Source organism: Lacerta agilis, chromosome 14 (assembly GCF_009819535.1).
Source record: "Lacerta agilis isolate rLacAgi1 chromosome 14, rLacAgi1.pri, whole genome shotgun sequence".
In the NCBI taxonomy this organism is placed as follows: Eukaryota; Metazoa; Chordata; class Lepidosauria; order Squamata; family Lacertidae; genus Lacerta; species Lacerta agilis.
The window spans coordinates 31,799,829-31,826,239 of record NC_046325.1 but is presented as its reverse complement, the minus strand read 5'-3'; the positions used below and the strand labels follow the sequence as shown (position 1 = coordinate 31,826,239).

General features: G+C 43.7%; 2 protein-coding genes across 3 annotated transcripts in view; both read left to right on the top strand.

Moving 5' to 3' along the window:
• Nucleotides 1-14,407: 14,407 nt before the first annotated feature.
• On the top strand, nucleotides 14,408-17,141 carry HOXB4 (homeobox B4). The gene is made up of 2 exons (XM_033168991.1): nucleotides 14,408-14,955; nucleotides 16,763-17,141. Exons 1-2 carry the CDS (start codon nucleotides 14,535-14,537, stop codon nucleotides 17,101-17,103), a joined length of 762 nt encoding a protein of 253 aa, XP_033024882.1. The 5' UTR covers nucleotides 14,408-14,534; the 3' UTR covers nucleotides 17,104-17,141.
• Nucleotides 17,142-20,774: 3,633 nt separating this feature from the next.
• Nucleotides 20,775-26,411, top strand: part of HOXB3 (homeobox B3) — a 40,456-nt gene continuing 34,819 nt past the window's right edge. For both annotated transcript variants that reach the window (XM_033168984.1, XM_033168980.1), the window contains exon 1: nucleotides 20,775-20,871. The gene's annotated coding sequence lies outside the window, so the exon portion shown is untranslated. The remainder of the gene's footprint in view (nucleotides 20,872-26,411) is intronic.

The window sequence follows — 26,411 nt, the reverse complement described above, 5'->3', positions numbered from 1 at the left end:
GTATTATTATTATTATTATTATTATTATTATTATTATTATTATTATTATTATTATTTTCTCTTCACGAATTCTGCAAATCCGAATTTTATTTATATATATATTGCTCTTTTGAAGTTTCTCCCTGAATCCCCCCCCCTCTTTTCATGATATCACGCAGTGGATAAGTTGCTACTGCTGAACAAGATTCAGGGATGGGTAGTAGCAGGAGTCGAAAATCATCCATTTCAAACAGGAGGAAGAGAAAATTAAGACACTTTGGTTTCAATAATATTCAATACTGGTACAGTGTCCAGTGGTATTTAGGACCATGGCTTTTATTTTCTTTCTTTTTTGAACACCTCTGCTAGTAAAGTTATTGTGTCAGCGATGGCGAATTTCAGGAGTAGTAGTAGTAGTAGTCTGCTACTTGTAACTAGCAGTTGTAAAGAATAAACTGCGCGCGCACACATCCTCCCGGCCCCTCCCCCAAAGATCCCAGACCTTCCCAAAACAGAAGTGGGCCTTTTATGCATCCTGTTCGAATCTTTCCCAATTAATCTTTCCAGTCTATCCTCACAAATTGTGAAGGGGGGGGTGTTGGGGAGGAGGAGACAATCTGCTCCAGACCAGCCAATATACACCTCTCTAAGTAGTACGTTTGTCAGGCGACAATAGTTGACTTCTTGACCACAAAAGGTCAGATCCAATGTTCTTTGAAGTCAATGGATAAACTCCCCTTGAACTCTGTTGGCCTCATGATAACCAGTCCACCCTATTCATTGCAGGCGCATGTGTGTGTATAAACCATTGTATGAATACCCCCTTTCACACACACACACACACACACACACACACACGACTTTATAGCCATCTACTCACTATGCATGAGCATAACCTGCACAGATATTTATATAGATAGCTAAAGAAAAAGATTTACTAAACTGACCACAAAGCATTTACTCCTGGATAGAGTGGAGAAGTGTCTCTAAAACATTTGCTTTGTGGCTTGCAGGAAGCTCAGCCCTGCTTTGAAGCAATTGTCATGTAATGTGTTGTAGGAGAGCAGATTCGGGCACTTATACCATGAAGAATTTTTGGCATTCCAAGCTTTTGCACAGATGTTTGGTTAAATATATACATTTAACTTGCAAGCTTTTCCACATGCCTGTGGTGATACCCAATTCTAAGGTTATTGTTTATCAGGGCCGTAGACAAATGGATATTTAAGAACAAAGTGAAGTGGTTTATTTCCCCCCCCCCTCATCTGCTGGGAATACTCCTCCTATCCAAAATTGGGCCCTGAACTCACATTTTATAGGTTGATGGCATGTGTAGCAAAGTATGTAGTAGGACTTTGATAGCAGGTGTGTGTTATTTTCCTTTCCTTTAGTAAACTGTATAGCAATGGTGGAGACAGTCTCTCTTCTCTTGCAGTGCAACCCTATCCATACATATTCAGAAGTAGTTCCGGCTGAGTTCAGTGGGACTCTCAGGTATGTGTGTCTAGGACTGCACCCTTAGAAAAGCAAGAGGCAGAGAAAAGGATGCAGACAATCGCATAAGAATTTATGTTTGCTCCCGATTTCTGCCTTCTACATGTACCGCCAAGTCAAATAACAGAATGGATCTTCCAGAGGTACTAATGGAGGGAATGAGGAGTTTAAGCCCACATTATGTTGCTAAAAACTGTTTTAATTCGGATATATGAGGGGACGTTAAATTTAAAAAAAGGAAAAAGGTGCCCGGCCAGAGGCACAATACCGTCTAGAAGCAGAAATAAAACAGGACCTCGATTCCACCAACCTGAGCACTTTAAAATGCCATTTAGTTCAACTGGAGAGATTCAGGCACCTGCATCATTCCATCAATAAAACCAACGGGACTTAAAGTGTAATCCTATCAATGCCAACCTGTGAGTAAGCCCCACTGAACACAGTGGGAGTCATATACGAGATTGCACTGCATAAGTGATCTTAACTTTGGCTGTAGGATGCCATAGGTGTCTCTGTCTGTCTCGCTATTTCTACACTCCCACCCACCCACATAATGTTCATTAGTATATCTCCCTTTGCCCAACTAGGCATCATCTGATGGTGCAGGAGTGGTTGCTGAATTGTCTTGAGTTTGTCCGCCCCACCCCCCTCTTTTCAAAAGCACTGTAATCTGGATTAAAACACCAAAGAAAAATGCCTCCCCTATTATTCTTGATTTAAAAATAATAGAAACTGGCTGGTTTACGATTGTTTAAAACAGCTTGTTTTAAAAAGCAGTTTCGCTGTTTTAACTGTATCTCTCTCTCTCTCTCTCTCTCTCTCTCTCTCTCTCTCTCTCTCTCTCTCTCTCTCTCTCTCTCTCTCTCTCCTTTACCAGAAGAGAAAAGGAGAGGGATTAAAATCTGTGAAAGGATTTTAATTAAGAAAATTAAATGAAAAGGGGGCACAAATGAGTTGTCTTGAGGGGCGGGGGAGGGGGCGCGAGCAGGAAGCAAAGCAAAGCTATTCTAAACGATTAAATCGCCATTTTAACAGTGTAATGGGGTTTGCATACTGAAAGAAGGGGGGGGACGGTCCTTATAGCTCATCAATAATTCATAGGAACTCGGGATCATTCCCAGGTCAGCAGACAGAGAGGTAAAGAGCAGCATCTATATAGGAGAACCAGCTCTTCTTCTCCCCCACCCCACCCCCGCGCCCCGCCTGCCCGCCCCAAATCAAAATGCAGTGGGTGACTCTTCCTCAAGTACTTGGGGAGAGTCTCATTTTAAGGCTTATGTTTTAGTGGTCTTTCACAACCATCCACGCCTTCTGTAAGCTCTCCTTCCAAAATTTCCACAATTCGGAACCACGTTCGGTTTTTTTGAAATTAAAGTAAAACAAAGCAAAAAAAAAAAGACAAAAAAGACACAACTGCAATTAAGAACAAACGAACGAGTACCCATTCTGGTTTGACCAAGTACATGCAGACAAGAACATAGTCGAGAGGATGGGTGGCATGGCCTGGACAGGATCTAATCTCAAACATTGTTTTCTGGGCAGCCCCTGGCAAGCCGCTGTCACTCAGCGTTAGTCTCCCTCCAGTCTGTAGAAAGGGGAACAACGATGATAGTCTGGGATGTTGTTGAAAAGGTGAGAAGTGAAAAATACTTTGCCCGGGGGGAAAGTGTTAAGGGGAGAAGATATAGCCGACTAGATGACGTGGAGAAGCAAGTTTTCATAGGTGTTTTACCCGCACACGTCTTGTTAGAAGAGGAAAGGAATACCAACACTTTCCTGACTGCTTCAAACACGCTTTAAAATATTCATGGGAGCTATACCCAAGCAAATAGAGGTGGTAGAGCTGATTCCAACTAGTGCTTGAGTTTGCTTGTTTTCTTCTTCCCTCCTCCTCTATTTTTCCTTACCATTGTAAAGGCTTTGACTGCATTGGCATTGCTATATAAATGTGTTGGTTGGTTGTTAGATTGGTTGGATGGATGGATGGATGGATGGATGGACAAAAGAAAGAAGTAAGACTGAGGTATCGTTTATATGAGATTATATATTTATTACTCCCTAATAAATCATTTGACCTATAGAAACACGTTGCCGACTTGGTTTCTGGGAGATGAAGGTTTGATCAGATGACATGATAGTACCAACATCTGTTAACAGGGTAATTGATCAGCACGTGCATATTCTTCATCCAAAGGTCATAGCCCTCTGTTCCTTCCACACATGAAATAAACGTTAACTTTGTAGATGACAGTTTTGATTTGTGTCTCATAAGAAATCAACAGCTCCTGAACAGTTTTAATACTCTTTCCCAAGTATATCACTTCGTCTCACAGCCACAAGTTTATCCATATATGTGTGTGAGGGGTGGATGTCTTAAAGAAATTTAGAAGATCTTCCTTCCATGATTATGGCCTTCCTCTCTTGGGCTGCTTTATTTAAAACAACAACAGTGAAATTGAGAATGAAATGTTCATTCTGCTTTGATAAATCGGGGGAGGCAATTACGTTACAAAAAAGGCGCAACTCTTGGGTGCTACCCAACGGTTGTCATACTCAGAGTAGACCCACTAAATTCAGTGGACTTTAGTAATTTAAGTGTTTATCCTGAGTGTGGCTCAATCCACCTCAAAGTATTGCATCTCATGAAGTGGGTTCTTGCATGTTCCGTGGTTGCCCCCAGAAACTAAGCCCAAGTGAAACCCAATGGGAATGCCTCGCAACTGTGCGTAGGATTGCAACCTAAGCCAGTTCAGCTCTGGACTCTAAAGGGCCCCAACTCCGCAAGTTTTTATTTCGGGTTGTTGTTGTTCCTGGCTGGGGTGCAAACTAACAGTACCTGATCTTCTGGGATTTATTAAAACGCGGTTTAATGAAGGTCCTGCTGCTGTTTCGCAGATGGAGGCACAAAAAAGGCAAACTTCCCTTAAAATAAACTCTGCGAAGTATTATATAGTATTATATTGGTGTACGAAAGAGGGGGGTGGGGTGGCGAGATTGGAATTGTGGGGGGGGGGCGGAAATCTCAAAAGCTTGTAACAACTCAGTATAACCAGCAGAGCCCGCTTCAGACCAATCCACCGCAGCTATCCAAGGTTACTTCCTGAGCCTTTCTGGCGAGGTCTTTGAAGAAGTCTTCATTTATCCCCCTGGAAGCTTCGCCCAAATGCACGGCGAACCCCGCCCTCCCCACTGCGGGGTGGGGGAAGCCGCGAGCCACCTTCTGCAACCGTGCAGCTCCCCGGCACTAAAACGGCGAAAACAGGGGGCTCAACTATTGCAGCGGGTAACCCTCAAGTGGGCAAATAAAAGAAAAAACTGGTTCTCAAGGCGTCGAGCACAGCTGTCCTTTTCTTCCCGTTCCCTCCCCACCCCCCGCACGCAGCACCCTTTTAAAGTGTGGTTTGGGAGGAGGGGGTGGATATAGGGATTGGAGATCATGGGTTGCAAATGCTGAGTGAAATGTGGGGAGAAAGAAGAGAGAGAGAGAAAGAGAGAGAGAGAGAGAGAGAGAGAGAAAGAAAGAAAGAAAGAAAGAAAGAAAGAAAGAAAGAAAGAAAGAAAGAAAGAAAGAAAGAAAGAAAGAAAGACTGTGCAGGTTCTGAAGACTAGGAGAGGTGAATGTGGTCGCTGGTAGATTGGATAGAACGCCATTATAGCTCTGAGGGGTCAAAAAGGCGAGGGTCAAAAGTTTAGGCGGTGCGAGACCGGGTCTTGTGTTTGAGGCTGATAGACTGGATGTCAGTGCTAAAGAGGAGAGGGGGAGGGGAGGGGGAGGGAGAGGGGTGATGGTGTAGCGTGGGGGGGGGGGAGGGGAGGAAGAGACCTTGCTTGTTTACTGGCTAGAGATGAGAGAATACGATCGCGAGGTAAGAGTTAGGAAGTGTAGAGAGAGACGACTCAAAATGTTACAAAGCTGTTGTCTATGAAAGGGAGACAAGGTGGAGCTGGGAGGCTGGGGGCAGGCAGGTTAGCTGGGATGATGAGGTGGTAGTATTTTGAGCTTGATGTTGGGGGTGCCTTGGATCTCTCTCTCTCTCTCTCTCTCTCTCTCTCTCTCTCTCTCTCTCCCTCTCTTTTTCTAACTAACTACTGTACCGAACAGTTTGGACTCAGTGCTGCAGGCAGTTCTTCCTGGGTAAGGGCCATTAGAGTGAATGGACACTACGCAGGATCGGGGCAGAGCTTTCATCCATTCACCACAATGGCGTTTGCGCACAAGAGCTTCCTGCTGGATCACAACCTTCTAGTTCGCACAGATTTAGAATAAACACGTTTATTCTTTAGAACAGTTTCTTTTTCTGCACAAGCTCTTTAACTGCTGTGATCATCTATGTATACTATAAATTAAAGAGATATAATATATTAATTCAATAACATGGTTTATTATTATTATTATTATTATTATTATTATTATTATTATTATTATTAAAGCATAATAAATCCTTGCTACACAGCGAACATTTATAACATAATATTTTAATTAAAATAATCTTTGTAATCTTCCACACATCCCCATGGGGAAAATAAACACTGAACCAAAGTTGGAGGGGTGTTCCCAGGGTAAAGATGTATGCTTTTCAGAAATCAAATAACTATAAAAATACGTATCACGTGGTTAAAATGAATAATAAACAAAGGAATTGGAAACAATATAGGATGTGTGAAAGAATGCTTCTAAAAGATTTTATCATAATCTCCAAACTGTAGGGGATTTAGGGCAGAGTCCAGCATCCATTTCCCATATGCAAACAAACCCTGTTGATTTTTTTTAACTACCTCGGTTTTGCTCATCGCCCATTCATTTCGGTCTTGCGCAGGATAAATTTCAGCCTTAATCCTCTAATAATATAGGAAATGTGAAGCATCCCGGAAGTTCTCCTGTGCAACTTCCTGTTGGGGTGTTCTGTAAAGTTTTACAGATTAACTATCAGCGATTAATGGGTTAATAAATATGACTTTGTCTTTTAGGGAATTAATTGCTGTGGAGACTTTGCCTCTTAAAACTGGAAAGCAGTACCAACATTGTCTTAAAATAAATTGTCGGATAGTATCTTACTTAACCTTGGATCTTCCACAATACTGATGGGTTCTGAGCTTGCTTGTTTTTAAAGCATTTGGAATCTGGGGTTTGATTCACTTTATTATATTCATTTTCTTTAGATAATGATATACTGTCCTTCAGCATCAGAGTATTCGAAGAGAGGCTATTCCATATTCCCGAATTTGATTAATAGCATTTAATACGTTTACTTTTCCTTCCGATAAAAAGTGCCTTTTGTTTAGTCGATTGCAAATCATCTCATATTTAGGAGGGATTGTCCACTTACTTCAGGATCCACTGAAATTAAGAAGATAACTGAAGTTAAGAGTCTTAACGGTGTCTTCACAGAGGCTTTGCAATGCAGTGGTAATTAACTGTTTTCTACTTATTAATACATTGCTCGGTCAAATGGCTGAGAGGAATCGAATATTCGATTGGCTGACAGATTTAATTTCTAAAACTCTGTTGCAAGAGTGTTAGGACATGCATCTCCTCTAAATTTATGGGTGTGTGTTTGGGGATCATTCCTCATTCGAATTATTGGTGCAGAATATATTCGGCAACAATAAAGAACGGACCGGATAAAGTCGACAGTAAAATAAATAAATCATTTTAATTTCAAATGAAGGGGTTGATGTCAGCAGTTAGATAATGGTACAGTTGGAAGGGAAATTTATGAAACCATTCAAAGTACACACACGCAGACTGCAGAAGCACCTGAGATCCTGTTCTTCCTTTCTTTTAATTCTCCTGTTCAACATTTAGCGGATTAAATTGGATTTAGCGTCAGTCGATTCTATATGAAGAACAGTTCCCCCCGCCTTGTTGCACGATGTAGGTGGAAAGGAGCGATTCACTGCAGAACCTCCATGAATCAGAACCACGTATTTGGCTACCAACTAATTTATTTGTGCGCAGATCCTAAACACGTTGACTATCAAAAGCAAGCCCCACTGAAAAGAGTGAGATTCGTTTACAATAAAGCCTGTTCAGGATCCGGGATATAAAGTCTTGTTAAAGGTCAAGAAGACCCTATTGTTTTAAGTGTAAATATTTAGAACCAGGGGTGACAAGTTGCTGTCTTACCTTAGTTGCTTGGGCGTAAGCTTCGGACTGAGTCCAAACCAAAGTGGTTAGGATGGAGGTTTAAACAGAGTTACTGAGTTGTAAACTGGGTTGTCCCTAATTTGGAGTAGGAGGTTTAAGGAGGTTGTGGTCCCCGTGTTTAAAGGCACACCCGATCCTAAGCAAGAGGGTATTTTTACATCCAAAATGCATTTCTTGAGAGGTGCGTCGCATAGAAATGGTTGGTTTTCATATATCTCCATTCGGAAATCTAATCCCAAATGGGTTGAAATGCAAAAGCAAAAAACAATAATATTAGCATTTCAAGGTGGGTATTTGCGTGCGTACTCTCCCATAAAGCAATACAGGTTAATTGTAACGAACTCTGGAGGCTTTTTTTGCTTGGTATTTATGAAAGATCACTACAAATGGGTTACATTTTAAGCGTAACTTGGGCGATCCATCTCTAGGCTTCTCTAATTATACAGTTATCTCTGAAGCGCAGTCATCACTGCTCCAGGTTTGTGCAATAATAAGGGAGGGGGAATATGAGTGGGTAACAACTCCGCTTGTTTTCAGAAGGTTAAAATCATCTCGGTAGATATGAATTTCCATGGCTCACACAAGCACACGCTTCCTTTGCTCCCAGTACGGATCCCCGTGTATCCTCCCGTTTAAGAGTCAATTTGCCACCATAGCCCAGCCCTCTAGGAAAGAGCCGTCAGGGATAAAGAATCCGAGAGAACAAGGGGATAAGCTGTTATTGGACGAGGTTTAAAACCCTTTCGTGGCGAAAATGAGAGCGAGAGGTTATTTCTACAAGTCCGCCGCCCCCTACAAGACAATCTATGTAATGAGTTATTAATAGAAATAATTTAATGCCAATTGACTTTTCGATAGACTTCTCATGCCATGCCTCTGTCAAGTGCAGCAGGCAACCTGCTCTACAGCACACCGTGTGTGTGTGTGTGTGTGTGTGTGTACTGTATGTATGTGTATATATATACACAAACACACACACATACCTGTAGAATAGATGGTGAACAATACATACATCGAACAATAGGCAGCTACGGGCCTGGAAAGCTCAAGCCTTCACAATCCATTACATTCTTGAAGCTAGACGTTTGATGAGTTAGGGTAACACCTCTGGTGGCTTCAAATGTAGAGTTTCTTTCAAAAAAAAAATTCCTTCCGGAATTACTTTAACTAGGGGAGGGGAGGGGGAAATATATTACATAAGCGTAGGTGACATTCAACTGCAGTTTTGCTCGTGATGAGAAAAGGCACAGGGATTTGGGAACATGTACATGTACTTCTTTCCCTTCCCCTTCTCCCTTTGAATCCCCGTATTTTTTCTCTGTGTTGTGTTTTATTCAGTGGTCGTTGTTTTGTTTCTTTTCTTTTTTTCGGGGGGGGGGAGGAATAGATCCTATTAATGCGTGAGGAAAGTGTGTTTAAGTTTTAATTTGGAATGAAAAAAGTTTTGGTCCCGAAGCCAAAAAAAGGGGCACATCAGCCGAATAATAATTTATGCATGTGTTTATTTAATGCATATCTAGATGCACGCATTAACAGACTCAAGTGACGTGCACATATTCGTAAATTCATCTGTCTATCTATCTGCACACGCGCGCGCATATGTCCTCGCTCATTTCTCTTTTGCATAAGCATCTACTGGCAAAAGAGCAACTTACAAAGAGACTGAAAAAGTCGCAGGCGCTACAGAGAGGAAAGCCTGCATTAAAATTCCTTGCCGTGGCATTTTCCCCACCCCTCCAAGTAATGACCTGGGTAAAATTCAATATGACCGAGAGAACTATGCAAGCGTATTATAGAAAATGCAAGAGGGAGAGCCCCGGAGTGGGGTGAAACTCAGGTCAGCGCGTCTAACAAATATTAAAATGTTGGAGGCGCTGGGGACACGCCTAGCTGTTTAACAAAGACTGACAAAGTATGGAGATTAATACGAAAACTTGCGGGTATCCGAACCGAAAACGCTCAGTTAGGCCTACGGCTCCCTGCAAGCTGGTAGCCAGCTATTCCGTAGGCTTTAAAAGGCAATCGCAGTGGGAGGGGGAGGAAAGGAAAAGGAAGAGATTTTCTATCGTGGAAAATAATAATAATCTTTGACATGGAGGAAGGAGAGATACGACGGAAGGATCCAGTTTTCCGGTTGGTGTTTTGGGTTCTTTTTATTGTGGTTGTGGCTGGACGCTTGGGAAAGGCTGCTGCATTTTGTATCCTGTCTTGCACGGGATGATTATTTTTAACTGCGCGAACAAGGGGAGGGAGATTGTAAACGCTTCAGTTTTTGTACCCTTGGGGAAAGTGTGTGGGGAGAGGAGGTACAGGAGTTGAAGGAGAAGACCTCCAGGCTTTTTTGCTCTCAATCCAGAGAAGGGTGCTGTGATTGGGGGGGGGAGGCTCGATCCCTAACGCATTTCCTCGGAAGTAAGTGTATCCGTAGTAAACTGGAGCTCATCTGCTTGGTCAACGTGCAGAAAAGCAGCCTTGAACGCTGAGGCAGGAGCAGCAGTTACCTAGATTGGGGGGGGGGTCCTGAAAGTAATATAGAGGGGAGAGGGAAGTTCTCCTGCGCAAGCCCCCCTTGCGAGGAACGGGATTCACGCGATGATTATACTGAAGGTAGCCAGAAGATAACAGTTTTTAGTAGTAATAATATTTGCATATATTGGCAGGTGCTTTCCGTTTGATGTTGTGCGAGGAGGGGGACACACACACACACACATTACTGGGATGCTCGCGTAGTGTCCGAAAGGTGTGCACCCTCTGTGGCAAACAATTGCCTAGTCGTCCTTTTCTATCTGTTTGAACTTTATTGTAGTATACAAACAATGTATTGTGGGTCCCATCTGCTTGGAAACACTGTCGTTTTAGGGCTTCATTAACTTGCCTCTTTGAAATGCAGAGAACGCCTGGGCTAAATCTGTCTTTGCAAACTTCCGAAAAGTTGAGACGTTTTTATTAGAGCAATCGAGAGTGACCAAAACCAAAAAAAACAAAACACGGATGGTTGGGTGTGTGTGGGGGGGGGAGGGGTATCTTTTGATTTGGGGACAGCAGGCTGTTGTCCATGCCTCTCTGTGTGCGTGGTGCGGGGAGGGACTTTTGGAGAGGGTGGAAAGAATCGAACATTTCTGCTAGACGCTAGGGGTGCTGGTGATACTAGGATGAAACCCCCCTTTGTCTATTTGCGCAAGGCATTCTAAAAAAGCGGCTGTGGCGCTTTAAATTAAAAAAAAGATATATGTATATATATAAATAAAAGAGTAGGCCTAGCTATTCGTTTTCCCGAAAAACTCATGTCTTGAGACAAGACTGGATGGAATACAGATGAAACAGGAGAGGGCGGGGAAAATGAAAAATGGAAGCGATCAAGGTCAGGAGAAAGAGGAGAGCGGATGTCTCAAAGGTGTATAACTAGTATAGTCTCCTAGGCTTCGTGTAAGGAAAGTTCTTTCTCTTTCTCTCCGCGCACTGGAGTTGGCCTGCAACTCTGCAAAAGTGCCCTTAGTCCTAAATTTGGTAATGATTCCCATTGAAACAAATTATTCCGAGTATTGTGTGTTTTCAAGTCAGACTTGTCTCTGTTCTTAGTAGACAAATCTGCAGCTGCGATCCCGAATTTCCTGTGTTGTCGCCCGACAATATATTAGCCCCACTAAAACAACCGGGGCAGTTATGGGTTCCCCCCGCCCGACCGGGGTGACGCACTTTACAAATAGGTTGCGACATATTAGTTGAATTAAACGGTGCACCTGATGAAATTCATGGAAGGTGGGGGTGGGTTGAGGTGGCTGAATCCCGGGAACCTCCTTACTGACTTGAAAGCAAGCCCTATGGAAATCAGCAGCTCTTACTTCCAAGTAAATACATTCAGGTTCGGGATGCCCGTATTGCAAAACTGATGCCTTCAGTGCTGGAGGGTGTGCTCTCACGGTCCATTACCTGGAAGTTGGGAGATTTGCATTCCAGTGGCATGGACTCTCAGGGGTATAGGCTTAATATGGCATTATGAATTAAAACCCAAACGCCTTGTCTGTTATCTAACCAGCATCTGTTGTAGGAAGCGGGTGTAGAGACATGAATTAACGCAGCCTTCATGCCATGGGTTTGGTTGTTTGGGGTGGAAAGAGGACAACAAGAATGTCTGAGTGCCGGCTTTGACTTTTCCCAAACTATTTTTTGACTCATGTGGGAGGCTGGTCTCGAAGCACGTGCGTTTCCTCCTCCTTCGCTCCCCAGCTAAACGGTTCAAAACAGTAATACCAATAACCTTTTGCCTATGGTAGTATATTCGATACATAGGAGAAACGAACTATACTCACTAATAGGGCCATAATCTATTGCTCTGCTCTGATACAGTTTCATCCAGCGTGAAGACACCTCATAGGTAGTCCAGTGCCAACTGCTGAGTAAATAATGAACAATAATGATGAAGAATTATGTGTAACCAGAAGGTTTCCATATTCCTACACTAAAATAATATTGGGACCGCTTCCTTTCTTTTAATTTTTAAAAATCGCAACACGAATTCCAACGCTTCTCATTTTTCCAGACCAGCAGCCTTAACAGCTATCTACCCCATAAAACCGCGCTGCTCCCGACTTCCTACCGCAAAAGGTTCATTACTTACACAAACTGCATATTTTATTGCTTTATATCCCCCTTTTTTCGGAAGTGAAATTCCTTTGATCCTCCCCCATTCCTCCTCCCTAGGGTGAAAAGGGATTGAATTGCCCTATGTGTGTTGGGGGGGGGGGGAAGCCACACCCTGCTTTCCTGTTTATATTTGTATTTGTTTTAAGATCTCCCTCCCTACAATAAAATCCTATACGTGCCTACTCAGAGTTAAGCCCCATTGCGTTCAGTGGGACTTATTCCTGGGTAAATGTATGTTAGACAACCAAATTAACGGAATAAGCCTAATGTTATTCCTTATTACAACGAAATCGCGCGAACAGGGTCGTTTTAGTTCTAATTAAACGATAAATCTCACTGAAGTGGATTGGGAGTGACTTTGTTTCTGCTTAGATCCTCCAACAGACTTTCCTTCCTTCCTTCCCTCCCAACTTTTCTGGACTACCTTTCTGCAACAGTATTCCTTCTGCGGAGGAAGATGCAACAGTGGATTACGCGACAGAGTTGGGCTAACAACCACGCGATTTTGCGACGTGTGTTGCAAGCAAATATTTGCAGGCATACCTTCCTCCTGAAAAGCGGGTTATTTGTTGTTGTAGTTGTTGTTTTTTTCATTTTATTTTATTTCGCCCCAATTGCCAAGCACCTTTCCTCTTCGCTGTAAGCCAGAGCGGAAGACTTCTAGCCAAAGTCAAAGGAGAATATCTCTCTCTGTCTTCTGTATGTACCCTGTAGATCCGAATTTGTGTAAAAGAAGCTGCGTCACAAATTCGCATCTAGGGGAATATGTAGTTGACACAAACGCTACGGAACGCATCCCTCAAGACGAAGGAGGAGGAAAAGAAAGAGAGAGAAAAGGACGAAGCAAATCGTTAAAAGACTTTCCCTTCAAAGACTATTCCGTGTTGGTGGTGTGTTATTTTAATGGCAGTGGGTCCCCCCGCCCAGCCCCCCCCCCACCATCTTTTAAGCATCCAGACAGGTTGATTCAAATCATCAGGTATCTTCTGCGGAACAGGAAATCACAGGAAGAGAACAGAAGTTCTTCCTTTCTGTGTTCATATGCTTGCAGAAATTGCTCTAGAACCGTGCCTTTCTGTAAATCGGGCTGAGAGAAAACAGGTCTCTAAAGATTACCTGTTTGGTGCCATCTGTGCGCAGGCGCCACTCAGCACTCAGAAGAGACAGGTCCCTGCCCCGAGGGCTTCCAAAAGGGGTGGATACATTGCGTCTTAATGAAAACGGACATTTAGGACATAGACAGGAAAATGCAGGGTATGTTCCCTTACTTCAATACTTCTTTAAAAAGCTATTTATGCAGCTGGATTTTTTTTAATCCATCGTATTGTAGACTAACCCTAACTCTCCCTGCTCCTCTGTCCCCATGCTTTTTAAAATATATTTTCTCCTCCTGGGGGGAGGGGAGAACCGGTCTAAACCAGAACCTGTCTTTTAAAGGGATGGGTAACCCGAATTAGTTAATGACGTTTCTATCGATCTCAAACGAGCTCTATCTATCTTTGCCACCGGCCGGGCTCTATCACCAAAATTTAGGCAGGAGCTAGAAGATTAATGCATCACAAACCAAGGAGAATATTTCCTTTCCTCCCAGTCTCCTATTTGTTCAGACTACATGTACTGTTATTTTGCTTTTTTACTTCGAGGCAAACTCTGCCATGGGGAATCGTGTGTGTACACTCTCACATGCACGCTCGCCAGTATCGACAGTGATTTTAATTCAGTCAATGCACCGGGTGGGGGCACTTAGATTTTGTGGTGCCTTCTTGGCTATGGGATGTTAGATTTCTTCGGCATATGAAATTATGTAAATCCTGATATTTAAAAAGTAAATAATGATAACTGTTCCGCATTGCGGAGTCCCACCTAGGTTTCTGAGTGCATTTATATGTAAAGTTAAGTCCAATTTACTTTAAAACAACCTGCTTCCAAGTTGACTGTGTGCTGGCAACGGAAAGGCTAAAAGCGTCCTCCCTCCCCCTTTCCCCCTTCTTGATTATTTCCTTATCCGGGAATCCCAGGCAACCTCTCCATTGGTTCCTGGGGTCACATGGACATCTAACTTTGTTCAGTTGACGGCAAAAGTAGGAGGGTTCTTCGAAACAGGAAAACGAGTGAGAAGGGGAGGGGAAGGAAGGGAGAAGGGGGAAGGGGAGGGGGCCCCGAAAGAAATAGGAATAAATTTTAGTATATTTTTTGGGGTGTGCGTGTGAGTGAGTGAGCGGGAGTGTGCGTGCCGGCGCGCGCGCGCCCTTTTGCAATTCCAAAATTAATGGCCATGAGTTCGTTCTTGATCAACTCCAACTATGTGGACCCCAAATTCCCACCATGCGAAGAATATTCCCAGCACGATTACCTTCCCAGTCATTCTCCGGAATATTTCGGCGGCCAGAGGCGAGAGGAGAACTCTTTCCAACCCGAGGCGTTGTACCCAGCGCGGTCCGCCTGTAACCAACCATCCTATCCTCCATGTCAGGGCTCTGGGCACCCAGCATCGGTCCTATCTCCCAGGAGTCAGCGTGTCCATGCTCCAGCTGGACTTCAAAACCATCTCTCCGAACCAAACCACACTTGCGAATCCATCACGCCAAGCCCACCGCCTTCCTGTAGCCAAAACTCTCTCAACCAAAGCCCGTCCTCTTGCAAAGAACCGGTAGTTTATCCTTGGATGAAGAAGGTTCATGTTAGCACGGGTAAGTGAACCTTAAAGTGCCGTTCGCTTTATACTAACCTGCACCTCAAAGTCTTGTTGGGAAGAAGAAGAGAGAGAGAGAGAGAGAAAAGCTTATTGCCCCCGTTGTAAAAGAACCATTCCCCTTGGAGATTTATGGTCTCCCTGTTTGCAGAGCGCTATAATTACATCCTCCATAAATTTTTATTGCTCTTCTTGGCCAACTGCCTTTGAAGTCCCTGTTAACATCCTCCTCCAGTTTCTTTCTTTCTTTCCTTCTTTCCCTTCCTTCCTCCCCCCCCCCCACCCCCGTCCTTTATTCTTTTCTTCCTTTCCTTCCACTGGAGAACGTTCCCCAGGAAAAGTTTGAAGGAGGTACGGGGTCTTTTATTTTCATTGTCGGCTTAAATTGTATTGAAGAAGAGAGTTTCCGCAAACTTCTACTTTGCCTTTCTCCAAGGCTTGGGGCTGGGGGTTGGGGGTTGTTTGTTTTTAGATGGTCCCTTCAGAGCAACGTTTCAGAGAAGGATGTCTTGTGGGTTTCAATGGGAATGACTTCCCAGAGGGGGAAAAGAAGGTCTTACGATCGAGGGGTTTGTTTGTCTTACATGTGGGGCAAACTTTATAGAACTTTGAGGTGCACAGGCAACTCCTTCGTACACGTGCAGGAGCCTTAGGCAGCTCGCTAGCTCGATCCTCAAGACGCTTAAGTCGGTGTATTTGAATTTATGCCTGTTTAGCGACAGAGATTTGACTGTATTTAGTTCAGCCCAAGCATTAAGGCTGAACTGAACTGCAGAGCAAGTTGTAGATCTATTTCGCACTCAAGGCTCTGATGCATTATTAGGGTTCTGATAGGCATATATATGCATTCGGCCTTCCTTCCCTCTCTTCACATTTAGTTACCCACAAGCTAGTAACACTCAGAGGCTGTAAAACGGAGTGCAGGGCTGATATGTGATGTTAGGGTTCATAGCTGAATGCAACCCCCCTCCTCGTCTCACTATCACTCTCTTCCTTTCTCACCTAACACTGTGATCTAACACTCTGGAGTAACCACAATGATTCCAGTGGGATTACTCTACACTGCCGTTTAAGCGCAGCTGTTTGAAAGCTTGGAGGACTTCGGCGACCTCTGGACCAGTAGAACAGTCTGGCTTTTAATAGAATACAGTAATGGTTGTTTTTTTGTTTTGTTTTTTAAAGAGCTGTGTAAGGCTTAACATAGATGCAGCGAAGCAGGAAGGTAGACGGGAAGATTTAGGCAGTGAATGGGGTGTATTAGGAAAGGTCAGACAGGGAGACAGTCGTTCAAGCGATCAGAATCAACCTTGTGTAACCCTCAAAGTTCTAAAAGTAAACTCTGGATACACCCACAGGAATGGCTGGCATTCGGGCAGTCCAATCCTATGCCTCTTTACCCAGAGGTAAGCCCCGCTGAGCTCAACGGAACCTCTAATCCTCTCCTGTGTGGATAGATATTAGAAACTTACAGTCCCACTGAGTTCGATGGGACTCATTCCTACGATCGTTTAGATGGGAGCAAAAAGGGGTCTCCTTTCCGAGTAGGAGGCAAAGATCCAGACTCTTAGAGCGTCGCTGGGGGAGGGGTGTGGTTTGGGGGACTGGTTTTGTAAAGGGCTGTGGCGTCTTCCAGGAGCTTTTTTTTCCAAGAGGAGGTCGTGGTTTTTGTTTCGTTTTAAAGGGGCAGAAGAAGAGTAACGCTCCCCACCATCTCCTCCCCCCACCCCCAACCCTGCTCCCCTCCCTGTTCCTGCTCTCTTTCTCTCTCCCCTGCCCCACTCCTCCTTTTGTGTTTCTACATTCAGTCAACCCCAACTACGCGGGAGGGGAGCCGAAGCGTTCCAGAACAGCATATACCAGGCAGCAAGTCTTGGAGCTGGAGAAGGAATTCCACTACAACCGCTACCTCACCCGGAGGCGGAGGGTGGAAATCGCCCACTCGCTTTGCCTGTCCGAGCGCCAGATCAAGATATGGTTTCAAAACAGGAGGATGAAATGGAAAAAGGACCACAAATTGCCCAATACTAAGATCCGTTCCAATTCTGCCGCCAGCCTCTCGGCGCAAGGCGCGGGAGGAGGTGCCCAGGACCGAACCAATGGACCAACCCCAAACCCCACCGCCACCCCAAACACCGCCACCCTATAACTGGCCTTTGAGTGTGGCGGCCCGCGAGTGTGTGCGTGTGTGTGCTTGCGTGCGCGCGTGCGTGTGTGTGTGTGTGCGCGCGCGCGGATCTGTGTGCTTAGGGACTGATGTGTGAAAGGGAGGGAAGCCTGGTAGTTTTCCTGTTCCTGGGGGAGAAACATGGGGGCGTTAGGGGGGGAGGGGATAAGTGGGTGGGTGAACTGGGACCACTATTTATACGAGGGGAGAAGAAACAAAGAAGGATAAGAGGGTTTTTTTGCGGGGGAGGGGGGATTAGTTCTTTGGCCGGAAAGCAGGGTTGCTGTATTTGGGGGGTAGCTCCTCTGAGATGGGGTTTTCAGATTTGGCTAAGATGGATCCCTTTTTCATCCTTAATCAAGCCAAACTCGGGCCCATTTGTCATGTTTACTCTCGCGTACAAACGAAGGACCTTATGCCAACCATTAGCGCGACAGCTAGAGTCGTCTTTAATAAATGAGGCCCGGTTTCACCTAAGGAGAACTGGACTCTCTCTCTCTCTCTCTCTCTTTCTCCCCTTTCCAACACCCCCTTCTTCCACCCTACCCACCTTACTAGCCAGAAACCCCTGTTTAAACCCAGCCATTTACCCACAAGGCGACAGAAAAGTGTTGTTGGCATCTGCTTAACACAGCTCTAGATGGGAGAGGGCTTGGAAAAGGGAAAATAGAATTCTCACAGCCCTCTAAGGACTTTACTGGATGATAAATATTGCAATATTGCAAGTAAGGAAGGGCATCACGCGGCGGCGGCGAGGGGGGGAGGATCGGGGAAGGACACACACACACAAAAAAGGAAGAAGCAATGTAATTTAAAGGCGGCAGGGAAGTACTTCAGGTTAATTATCTAACCTGGAAGACCTGGGAAGCGGAGAAGGGCAGTGCATTTCACTCTATAAAGTTGATTATAGCATAAGGCCATCTGGGTTCCAGCCGCCATGAAAATGGAACGGGTAGAGGGGGCGGGTTCCTTTGTAAATAAGGATGCGCCTTCGCTTCAGTTTTTGAAATGAATGTGAAGATAAAGATGAATTTTCAGGAAATTCCCCAGAGAAGTAAGGCGTGAGGAAAGGGATATGGGTATTCTCTGCTCTCGCTTTCTCTCTCTCTCTCTCTCCCCCTCCCCCACTTTCCTTCTCTTTCTCTTGTCCCCCCTCATTCTCTCGCCTATACTGTACAGTATATGACATTCCGAAATGGTGTGATTCCAGAGAACTTCAGGGAGGTGGGATATAACACTCCCCTCCTTTCGTTCTGTATAATTACCTCTTGTTGTTTTGTGTGATACCCATAAGAACATGTATATAGCAGCAGCCACGGTGGAAAAAAAAACCAACAACCCCGAAATAAAGCATTTATGGTGAATACGGTTGTCCGTTTCTTTCAGAGTATCTGAAATAGTCGCGACACTATTCCTTTGTTCTGATACTTTTGCAGACCCCTTTTAGATTCGACCAGGTTTTTATTGTTGTCAGTTTCCAAGCCTGCACTCCCCTAATGGAAACAAAAGATGCTTGACCATAGGGTATATCCTCCTTAACTACAGCTAAGCCTTATATGAGGTGATTTATTTCCTCTAAGCATGCATTAATGTGGTTACATTTTGCTTTCCAAACTGGTTCAAACTAAATAGTAGTCTGATCGTTAAATTTCTACCTGGGTATTGAGACTATAAAGCAGCAGTGTGTTTTCCAAGAGATGTTTCTTCTCTGTCTTTTATTTTCTCCCCCCGTCCCGAGAAAAGCTACCTTCTTCAAGGTATTTAATGCATTTAATGACCATAATTTTCGCACAGATGTTTCTCGGTGTTTGCAGGTTTTCTGTGTATTTTTATATTACAAAGGAGCCAGCCGCTGCAATAGCTCAAACTCTGACAAGCAAATAGATAATCAAGAAGACAAATGACTTCTTTTGTGCTCCATAGCTCTTGTATTAATTTTCATTTTCTTTCTCATACAAAGTATCGAAAATACTGTTTAGGACGAAATAGCATTCCAGTTCTAAGTTACAAATTGTGTGTGTGTGTGTGTGTGTGTGTGTGTTTGGAGACGGATTAGAGACCATGCAAAGAAAATAGTAATTTTCTCTTTAAAAATCCCCACTCCTGTCCCTATTACGGTCTTAACACGGTTTGTACCTTGGGGCAGAATCCAGCGGGATGTTCTCCTGCAGACGCTCCATTGCAATGGAGGTCCTATTCATTTCAGTGGAGCACGTGCAGGAGAAGCTCCTGCTGGGTCTTGCTTTTAGCAGTGCGCAGGAAGTAATTTCCACATGAAGGTTAAAATACTCCAGGAACCTTCCCTTAGGTCGCTTGCTATCCATTACTCAAATCGTGGATTACGTTACTGCTTTATTGTACTATCAGAACATATATCTCGATGGGGTAAATACCGATGGCCCAATCCGCCATGCTCACCTTGAACTTAATTATAATGCGTGTGCATAATCTCCTCTTCCACATAAGATGGCAGACTCTTTCTATGGGAGTCAGTGCAAAAAAACAAACAGACAAAAACAACCTTATTGATTTTCACACCGCCGCGTATTCACAACCCTTTTACTGTGGAACAACAGCTTAAAGCCACGAGAGTGACTGTAGAGCAAATGGTTTGTTTTGGACAAGCAACCACTGGCCACAATCCACTCCTCACTTAATCCGGGATATTTTTTTTACGATAGGGTTGCTGCAGAATGAATCCGAGGCAGCCAACACTGGTATGATCTGAGCTTCTTTACTTCAGAGTACTGTAAATTGAAATGAATGGGGTTAACTTTCGAGTACAGTACTGCGATGCTTGCAGGGTGTCCTGGGACAACAGCGGCCTTGCAACACAGCACTTAAGAACTTGGTGCCAATATTTTTTATTTATTTATTTTTATTATTGGTCCATATTCACCTTACAGCAGACCTTAGTGGGTCGATACTTGAGGACACCATGTGAATTAAGCCCTTAGGCATTTTGCTGTTGTTTCTTATGATGCACGAAAGCTACCTCCTGGCAATGAGGACTTGAGGGACACTTGCGAGTAAAAGAAGAAGGGTGTTGTTGCACGTGTATTTCCCTAATCGATGCCAGGATTTTTATTTATTTTTACACAGGAATAAGTTTGAATTTTAGGAAGATGGAGACAGTATCCCTTTCCCAATGGCTACGTTTCCATTGATTTCAGTGGTGATGGGGGGCATGTCTCTTGCGCTTTTCAGGGTTACTTCAAGGCATTCCCTCTCTCACATACCCCAAACAAAACTTTTAAAAGCATATGCTGGTAAGAATGTAGCTTCTATAGAGCCAAATCAAAGCTGGAGAGGGTGAATAGGATTTGAGGTGGGGATTTCTATAGGCCCTAAAAGTTCACAAGCATTGTAAGCAGACAGAAGCTGAGAAAAATGTGAGAATTATACCGAAAAAATCATTAATCATTTCTTTTATTCAAATACTCATCCTTTTCCTATTGTTATTCAACAGCAAACCTCCGCAGACCTTCTGTTGGGAAAAAAGAGTACCCAGGAGCCTTGAATCTTTCAAGATATCTTCAAGAGAAAATATATATCTATATATTAATATATATAGCTATATATATATACGCACACACATCTCTATATACATATACATATTCAAACACACACACAAAGTTGAACTTTTTTCTTTTTTTATTACTTTTTACTTTTTTAAAAAATGGAACACTCTACTTCAGACATGAACACCACCTTTAACCGCCTGGAGAAAAGATGTGGGAAGCTAAAAAGGTAAAAAAAAAATCCCAAACATTGTGTGTGTGCTTCTTAAAGCTCGGCTTGTTCTTTTGAAATTATATATTGCTTCGATTTTAAGGATGGAGGGGGCGGGGACAACATCAAATGCCTTCTGCTCTTAAAAACGTGCCCTGGGAAGCCCGATTCTATGCAGCACGTTTACTCGAAGTAAATCCCACTGAATTCAATGGTCTTACTCTCAAGTAAGTGTCCATAGGGCTGCAGCCTTAGATGAGTTTGCAGCCTTAAGAGGAAGCCCTTCCTGGTTGTTGTTGTTGTTGTTGTTGTTGTTGTTGTTGTTGTTGGAGTTATAAAGGCGGAGAAAGAAAGAAAGAAAGAAAGAAAGAAAGAAAGAAAGAAAGAAAGAAAGAAAGAAAGGAGAAGACTGCTAGTAAGATGTTTTAAAGGAATTTGAATGGTTTGCTTTTTAAATGTGTTTTTTAACAGCTGGGCTTTTGTGAAGAATGTTTGTTTATTTTCTAATGACAATGTGGGTGAGGTGGGGCAGGAGACTTGGGTGCTAGAATAAAATAGGTGCCTATTCTAAAAGCACGTCCTGCCTTTATTTCTCCGTGGGTTTTGAGTAGCTGGGAACCCTTATGCTGTTGTTCTAGAACTCTTTATCCCAGGGGATGTTGTAAGGATAATGCAATGTTACATATTCTATAGCTGCAGATAATACAGAGGAGGCGTGGCTACTTAATTTCTGATTTAAAAATATTGCATTTGGTATTTACGCGCGGGTTTGTGAAGGTTCGCCAGCAGAGGTGTGAGTGAATAGGTTGTCTATGCGTCCGTCCATGATCTATCCATCTGCATTTCAAGGGGGGGAGGTTTATATTAGAAGAAATGGAGTTAAGATCTGACCCTGGCGAGCTGCGGAGTGAGGATGGAGTTCATCCAAGGGACACGTTTTCTAAGCGATTAGCCTGGTATTGCAGCTACAGAATGACCCCTCAAAACCCCTTGACCTTTTCAAGACTGGACATTGTGCTCGGTGGCATTGCTCTCACGGAAACAGGGGCGGGCTAAAGCAAACTCCGGAGGCAAACGTGAAAACGAGGGCAATACAGAGAACCAACCAACCTCTGGCTCCCTTAGTCTATCGCTTTTCCTTTTGTGTGTGTGGGCGCCTGGCTTTCCCCCCCCCCTTCCAGTCCGGTTATCTTGTCGGAGGCTATGTCTTTTTGTTGTTGCTCATTCCCTAGCTTTCTTTAGGGCGCACAGTCCAGCAGGTAGTTCTCATGCGCAGTCCTCCTTGCAATGAATGGGAGATGGCCTAAATTTTGGCCGGTTTGATGGATTGGCTTTGAGGCTGCAATCCCATACACGCCTAACCTGAGAGTTGGTCCCTTTTGACTTGCTTTTGAGTAGGCATGCATAGGATTGCATTGTCATTGTGCAGCCCCCCATACTTTTGGTCTACTGGGTTTTCGTTTTAAATAGTTGCAATGCCTGCGGCTATTATTATTTTTATCACAGTTTTCATCAGTGGTGGCTGTTGTGGTAGTAGCAGCCTAGACACCTTTTCCTGCTTTTTCACCTTCTTCTTCCCTGGAAGAACAATTCGCAGTATGCTGATATACGTGGTGTTCAGATTAATTTCTGGATCGCTGGTGCCTAGATTTGCTGGGTGACATTAGGATGACACCCAGATTTGCTGAAAAAGGGAACCTGCATGCACACCATAGAGCTAAGTATGTGTAAAGCATGCACACACGAATAATTATGTGTTTGTTAAGGGTTCTGGGAACTGCGACTTGTAGAGTGGAAAACTACAGTTCCCATGATTCTTTGTGGGAAGTCATGTGATTTAAATGTGCTTTAAATGTGTGGCATGCATGCAATGGAAATGTGGGGTGACCAGGCCATGAATTCGACACCGCTCCTTTCAGTTTGTTTCTCATCTTCACCCCCTTCTTCACATTATTTCTACCTTTTATTCAACGCAAGCTAGTGTCATAAACAACAGTTAGCAACGCTCACTGGTAGAATGTTAGATGGGTTCAAAGGCTTCAAGAAAAAGCAAGGAGCCCCTTTGCAAAAGGTGTCGTTGATGGGTTCCTTGATAAACAAGTTTATTTATTGGGCTGGAGGAAAGCACCTTAAGGCTGTAATCCTACATGCCACTTACCTGGGATTAAATCCCATTTAGTTCAATGGGGCTTGCATCTGAGAAGACATGCATAAACTCACACTGTTATTCTGTTAAAATGGCTGCCTTGACCTTCTTTTGTCTTCCTTTAGGTATTAGGCTTCTCCCCCCACCCTTCCCCTGATAAATTTCAAGTCTTATACCAAGCGTTTCTTGTAATGATTTTCTAAAGATCTTAGATCACTATACATTGTGGAGTATTCAGGCCCACTAGACTTCCTCAAAAGGAAAATGCAGTGTTGTGATGACGTTTTCTTTACAGCGACTTGGAGAGGACCCTGCCTTTACAAAGAAATGAAATTTTGTGCTCAGGAGCGACTTTTCCTTCATGTTACCCTGTTGTAAATGTATCAGTAGACCCATTTATACCGCCCCACCTGCAGCCTTCTATAAGGTTGAGTGAGGACATGAACCACGAAGTGGTTCAGAGACTGAATATCCCCCCCAAAAAATGTGGACATTTCATCTTCATCTCCAGCTCAGTTAAAACCTGAGTTTAGATCTGTTTAAAGTGAAGCCAGTGGCACAAACTGGACCTCAATCTACCCTACGTGGTCTGTGGACCAGTCTGTCCGAGCTCACCAGAAGAAGATCTCTGTCACCCTTTGCAAAATGTTTACTTTTGGTTGTGCAGCTGGACTGTTATTTAAATATCAACCACCAAGGGTGCTGGGTGGTGGCTGTTGTAGCAAGATCCCGCCACCCTAGAGGTCCCAGGTTTCCGTACCCAAAGCAGTATAGGTGGTAAACACTGCAATGAAGTCGCCATCCTAATAGCGCAAGGTGGGCAGCTATTTCCTGAGCTCCCCATCCCAGACTAGTTTTATTTTTATTTTAATATATTGTTTGGGTGGAAGGTGAAAGGAAGAACTATGGGTGTTAGACAACTGCATACGGAGAGCTTAGGGAAGCAGAAGGTCTGCTGTGATATACAGAACATGATATTTGTTTGTTTGTTTGTTTGTTGGTATCTGCTTCTTTCTCGTGGCTCATCTTCTTTGTACTGGCGCAACGTAGATTTGTATTTAACAACAAACACGCACAGCAGTGCACGTGTGAAAACGCCACTTGCAGTTGTGTGGTCTGAAAGCGACTGTGCCTACTGGGTGCCCTGTATCCTTCTTTAAAAGGAGGCCTTCCCTAGCCGAAGATAGGCTGAGGCTGTGATTTATTTATTTAGTGGTGAGGCCAAGGTAGTCTGCACATGCTCTGAGACTCTCTCTCTTCCCTCCTTCTTTATTCTACATATGGTTATTTCTTCGTATTATTTCCACTATTATCAGTACATGTACATATAAACCTTGTCTTTATCTCCTTATCTCCCTTTTCTTCTCTCTTTGTGTTTCTTTGTCTACACACAAGTCGCACGCACGCGGGCTCGCGGGCGCAAACACCCACCCACCCACCCACTGGATCTATGTTACAACCCTGCTACCTTTCCCTTTGGAAACGTCCCTTTCAATGACAGAGAAAGAGGCGTGGATCTTAGCTGGCCAGGGGAGCGGAGTTTGGGAGCTTTCTCAGTTTGATCGGTAGCACCCTGGCAGATTTATGATCCCCAATAAAACCGGCGTGTTTAAATTCGTAAATCAATCTGCCTTTCCCACTATATAAACGTTCATTTTATCTTGAGAGAGAGAGAAAAACCCCGCTCGGTTTCTCGCACCTACCAGGGCGAGGAGAGGCGCTTCCTTTCCTTTGAACTACAGAAGACAGAAACATCTTTTTAAATCAAAGTTGTTATTTTTTAACAAAGAAAAAAGGAGGGAGGGAAGGGGGGGGAGAAGCAGACGGATTTTTGTTTCCTTTGCAATCCAAGGATTATAGACATGTTTTCTTTTCTGCTCACTTTTCTTCTTCTTAAGAAATATATATTTTTATAGATATCTCTTTTCCTCTTTTTTAATGTCTCCGAGCAATCCGTGAGGTTTAAAAACTCGAAATCTTATTCTGGCTCTCTCTCGATTTTTCGCTTCTCTGTAGGCCTTTTTTTAATCCGTTGTTTAAGTGGGCCAAAAAAGCCCAACTTTTTATTATCATTCAGCAAGGTCTCCACACGGCAGTGAACACTTGCAGTCAACCCCTCTTCTTTCCCCTGTATCGCCTCGCTGGCTTCGAACCATTGCAATATTTCTCCCAAACACCTTTCTTCTACGAAAGCAGGCCCCACTGATGGCAGTGGGATTTCCTTCCAGTATTTAGAATGGGATGCAACTGAAAAATCAGTGGGGTTTGCTGGGGAGTTATGTTAGAGCAAAACCAACGAGCCCTTTCTTGGAAGCAGGTTGGAACGAAAGTCAGAATGACTTGCAATGATCCCATCGAACAAACCCATTGATTCGCTTGGCAAAAAGGGTTCCTACTGATTTATCCTGGAAGATCGGAGCTTTTACTTGTAAGCAAAGGCGTTTGGGATCGAACCGCGTTTGTTTTCTGCAGTTATGCTTCCACCCCAGAACGCTGCGATTAAGATTTGGGTTGGGAAACACTAGCCGTACTGAGAATTCTGAATTTTTTTATTTGATTATTTTTTTTAACACACACAAATACATACACACCCCTTTTTAAAAAAAACCGCTTTGCATCCGTATCACTGGTTTCATTCAGTTAAGGCTACATCTGGTTACTAGGGTCTGAACAAACCTACCCTCCACAATCCTTTTGTTCTACAAACCCCACGGTCAGAAAGACCTGGAATTAAATGTCGTCGATCTCTCATTTATTCCTATCTAAAATGTTTTACTCCTGCGCATAATTGTCGAAAGCGTTCAGAACAGGAAAGAGATCCCAGTTGTCGAAGTGCCATCAATATGTGCATATATCTCTCTCTCTCTCTCTCCCTTTCTCTGAGAGAAAGGCAAGCATTCAGCTCTTAGTCCAGCCCGACCACCTCCATCCATCCCACCACTGCCATTGTTTGATTTGATGTTACCGTCTGTTTAAGACGCTGCCTCACAGGCCCTTATCAGTTCTCTTGTTTAGTGGAGGAATGCCGATGTTCTTTATTACCTGAAAAAGTAAGAGCGCGTGAGCACTCTCTTTTCGGCAAATGCCATAGCTGCACAGACTCTTCACCTATCCGCCCTTTTACTTCCCACTTCTACATGTTAGTTTGGTTTAAAATAAAATTAAAAAAAATATTGTTTGCACAAGCGCGTGCTAGTATGTTTTGCATTCTTCTTGTCTGGTGCAAGTCAGAGCGTTCCTTACCCAGCGTCTTCAGATTAAAGGAGGCTCTATAGCTCTTCGCTTCCATCACCAACACCAACATCCCGGCAGCTCATCTTAAACTCTAAATCTGTCTCACATTTTCTATTAGAATGATTATTATCATTGTGGTGGTGGTCCTCGGGCCCTTTGCACTAAACAGAGCCAATAA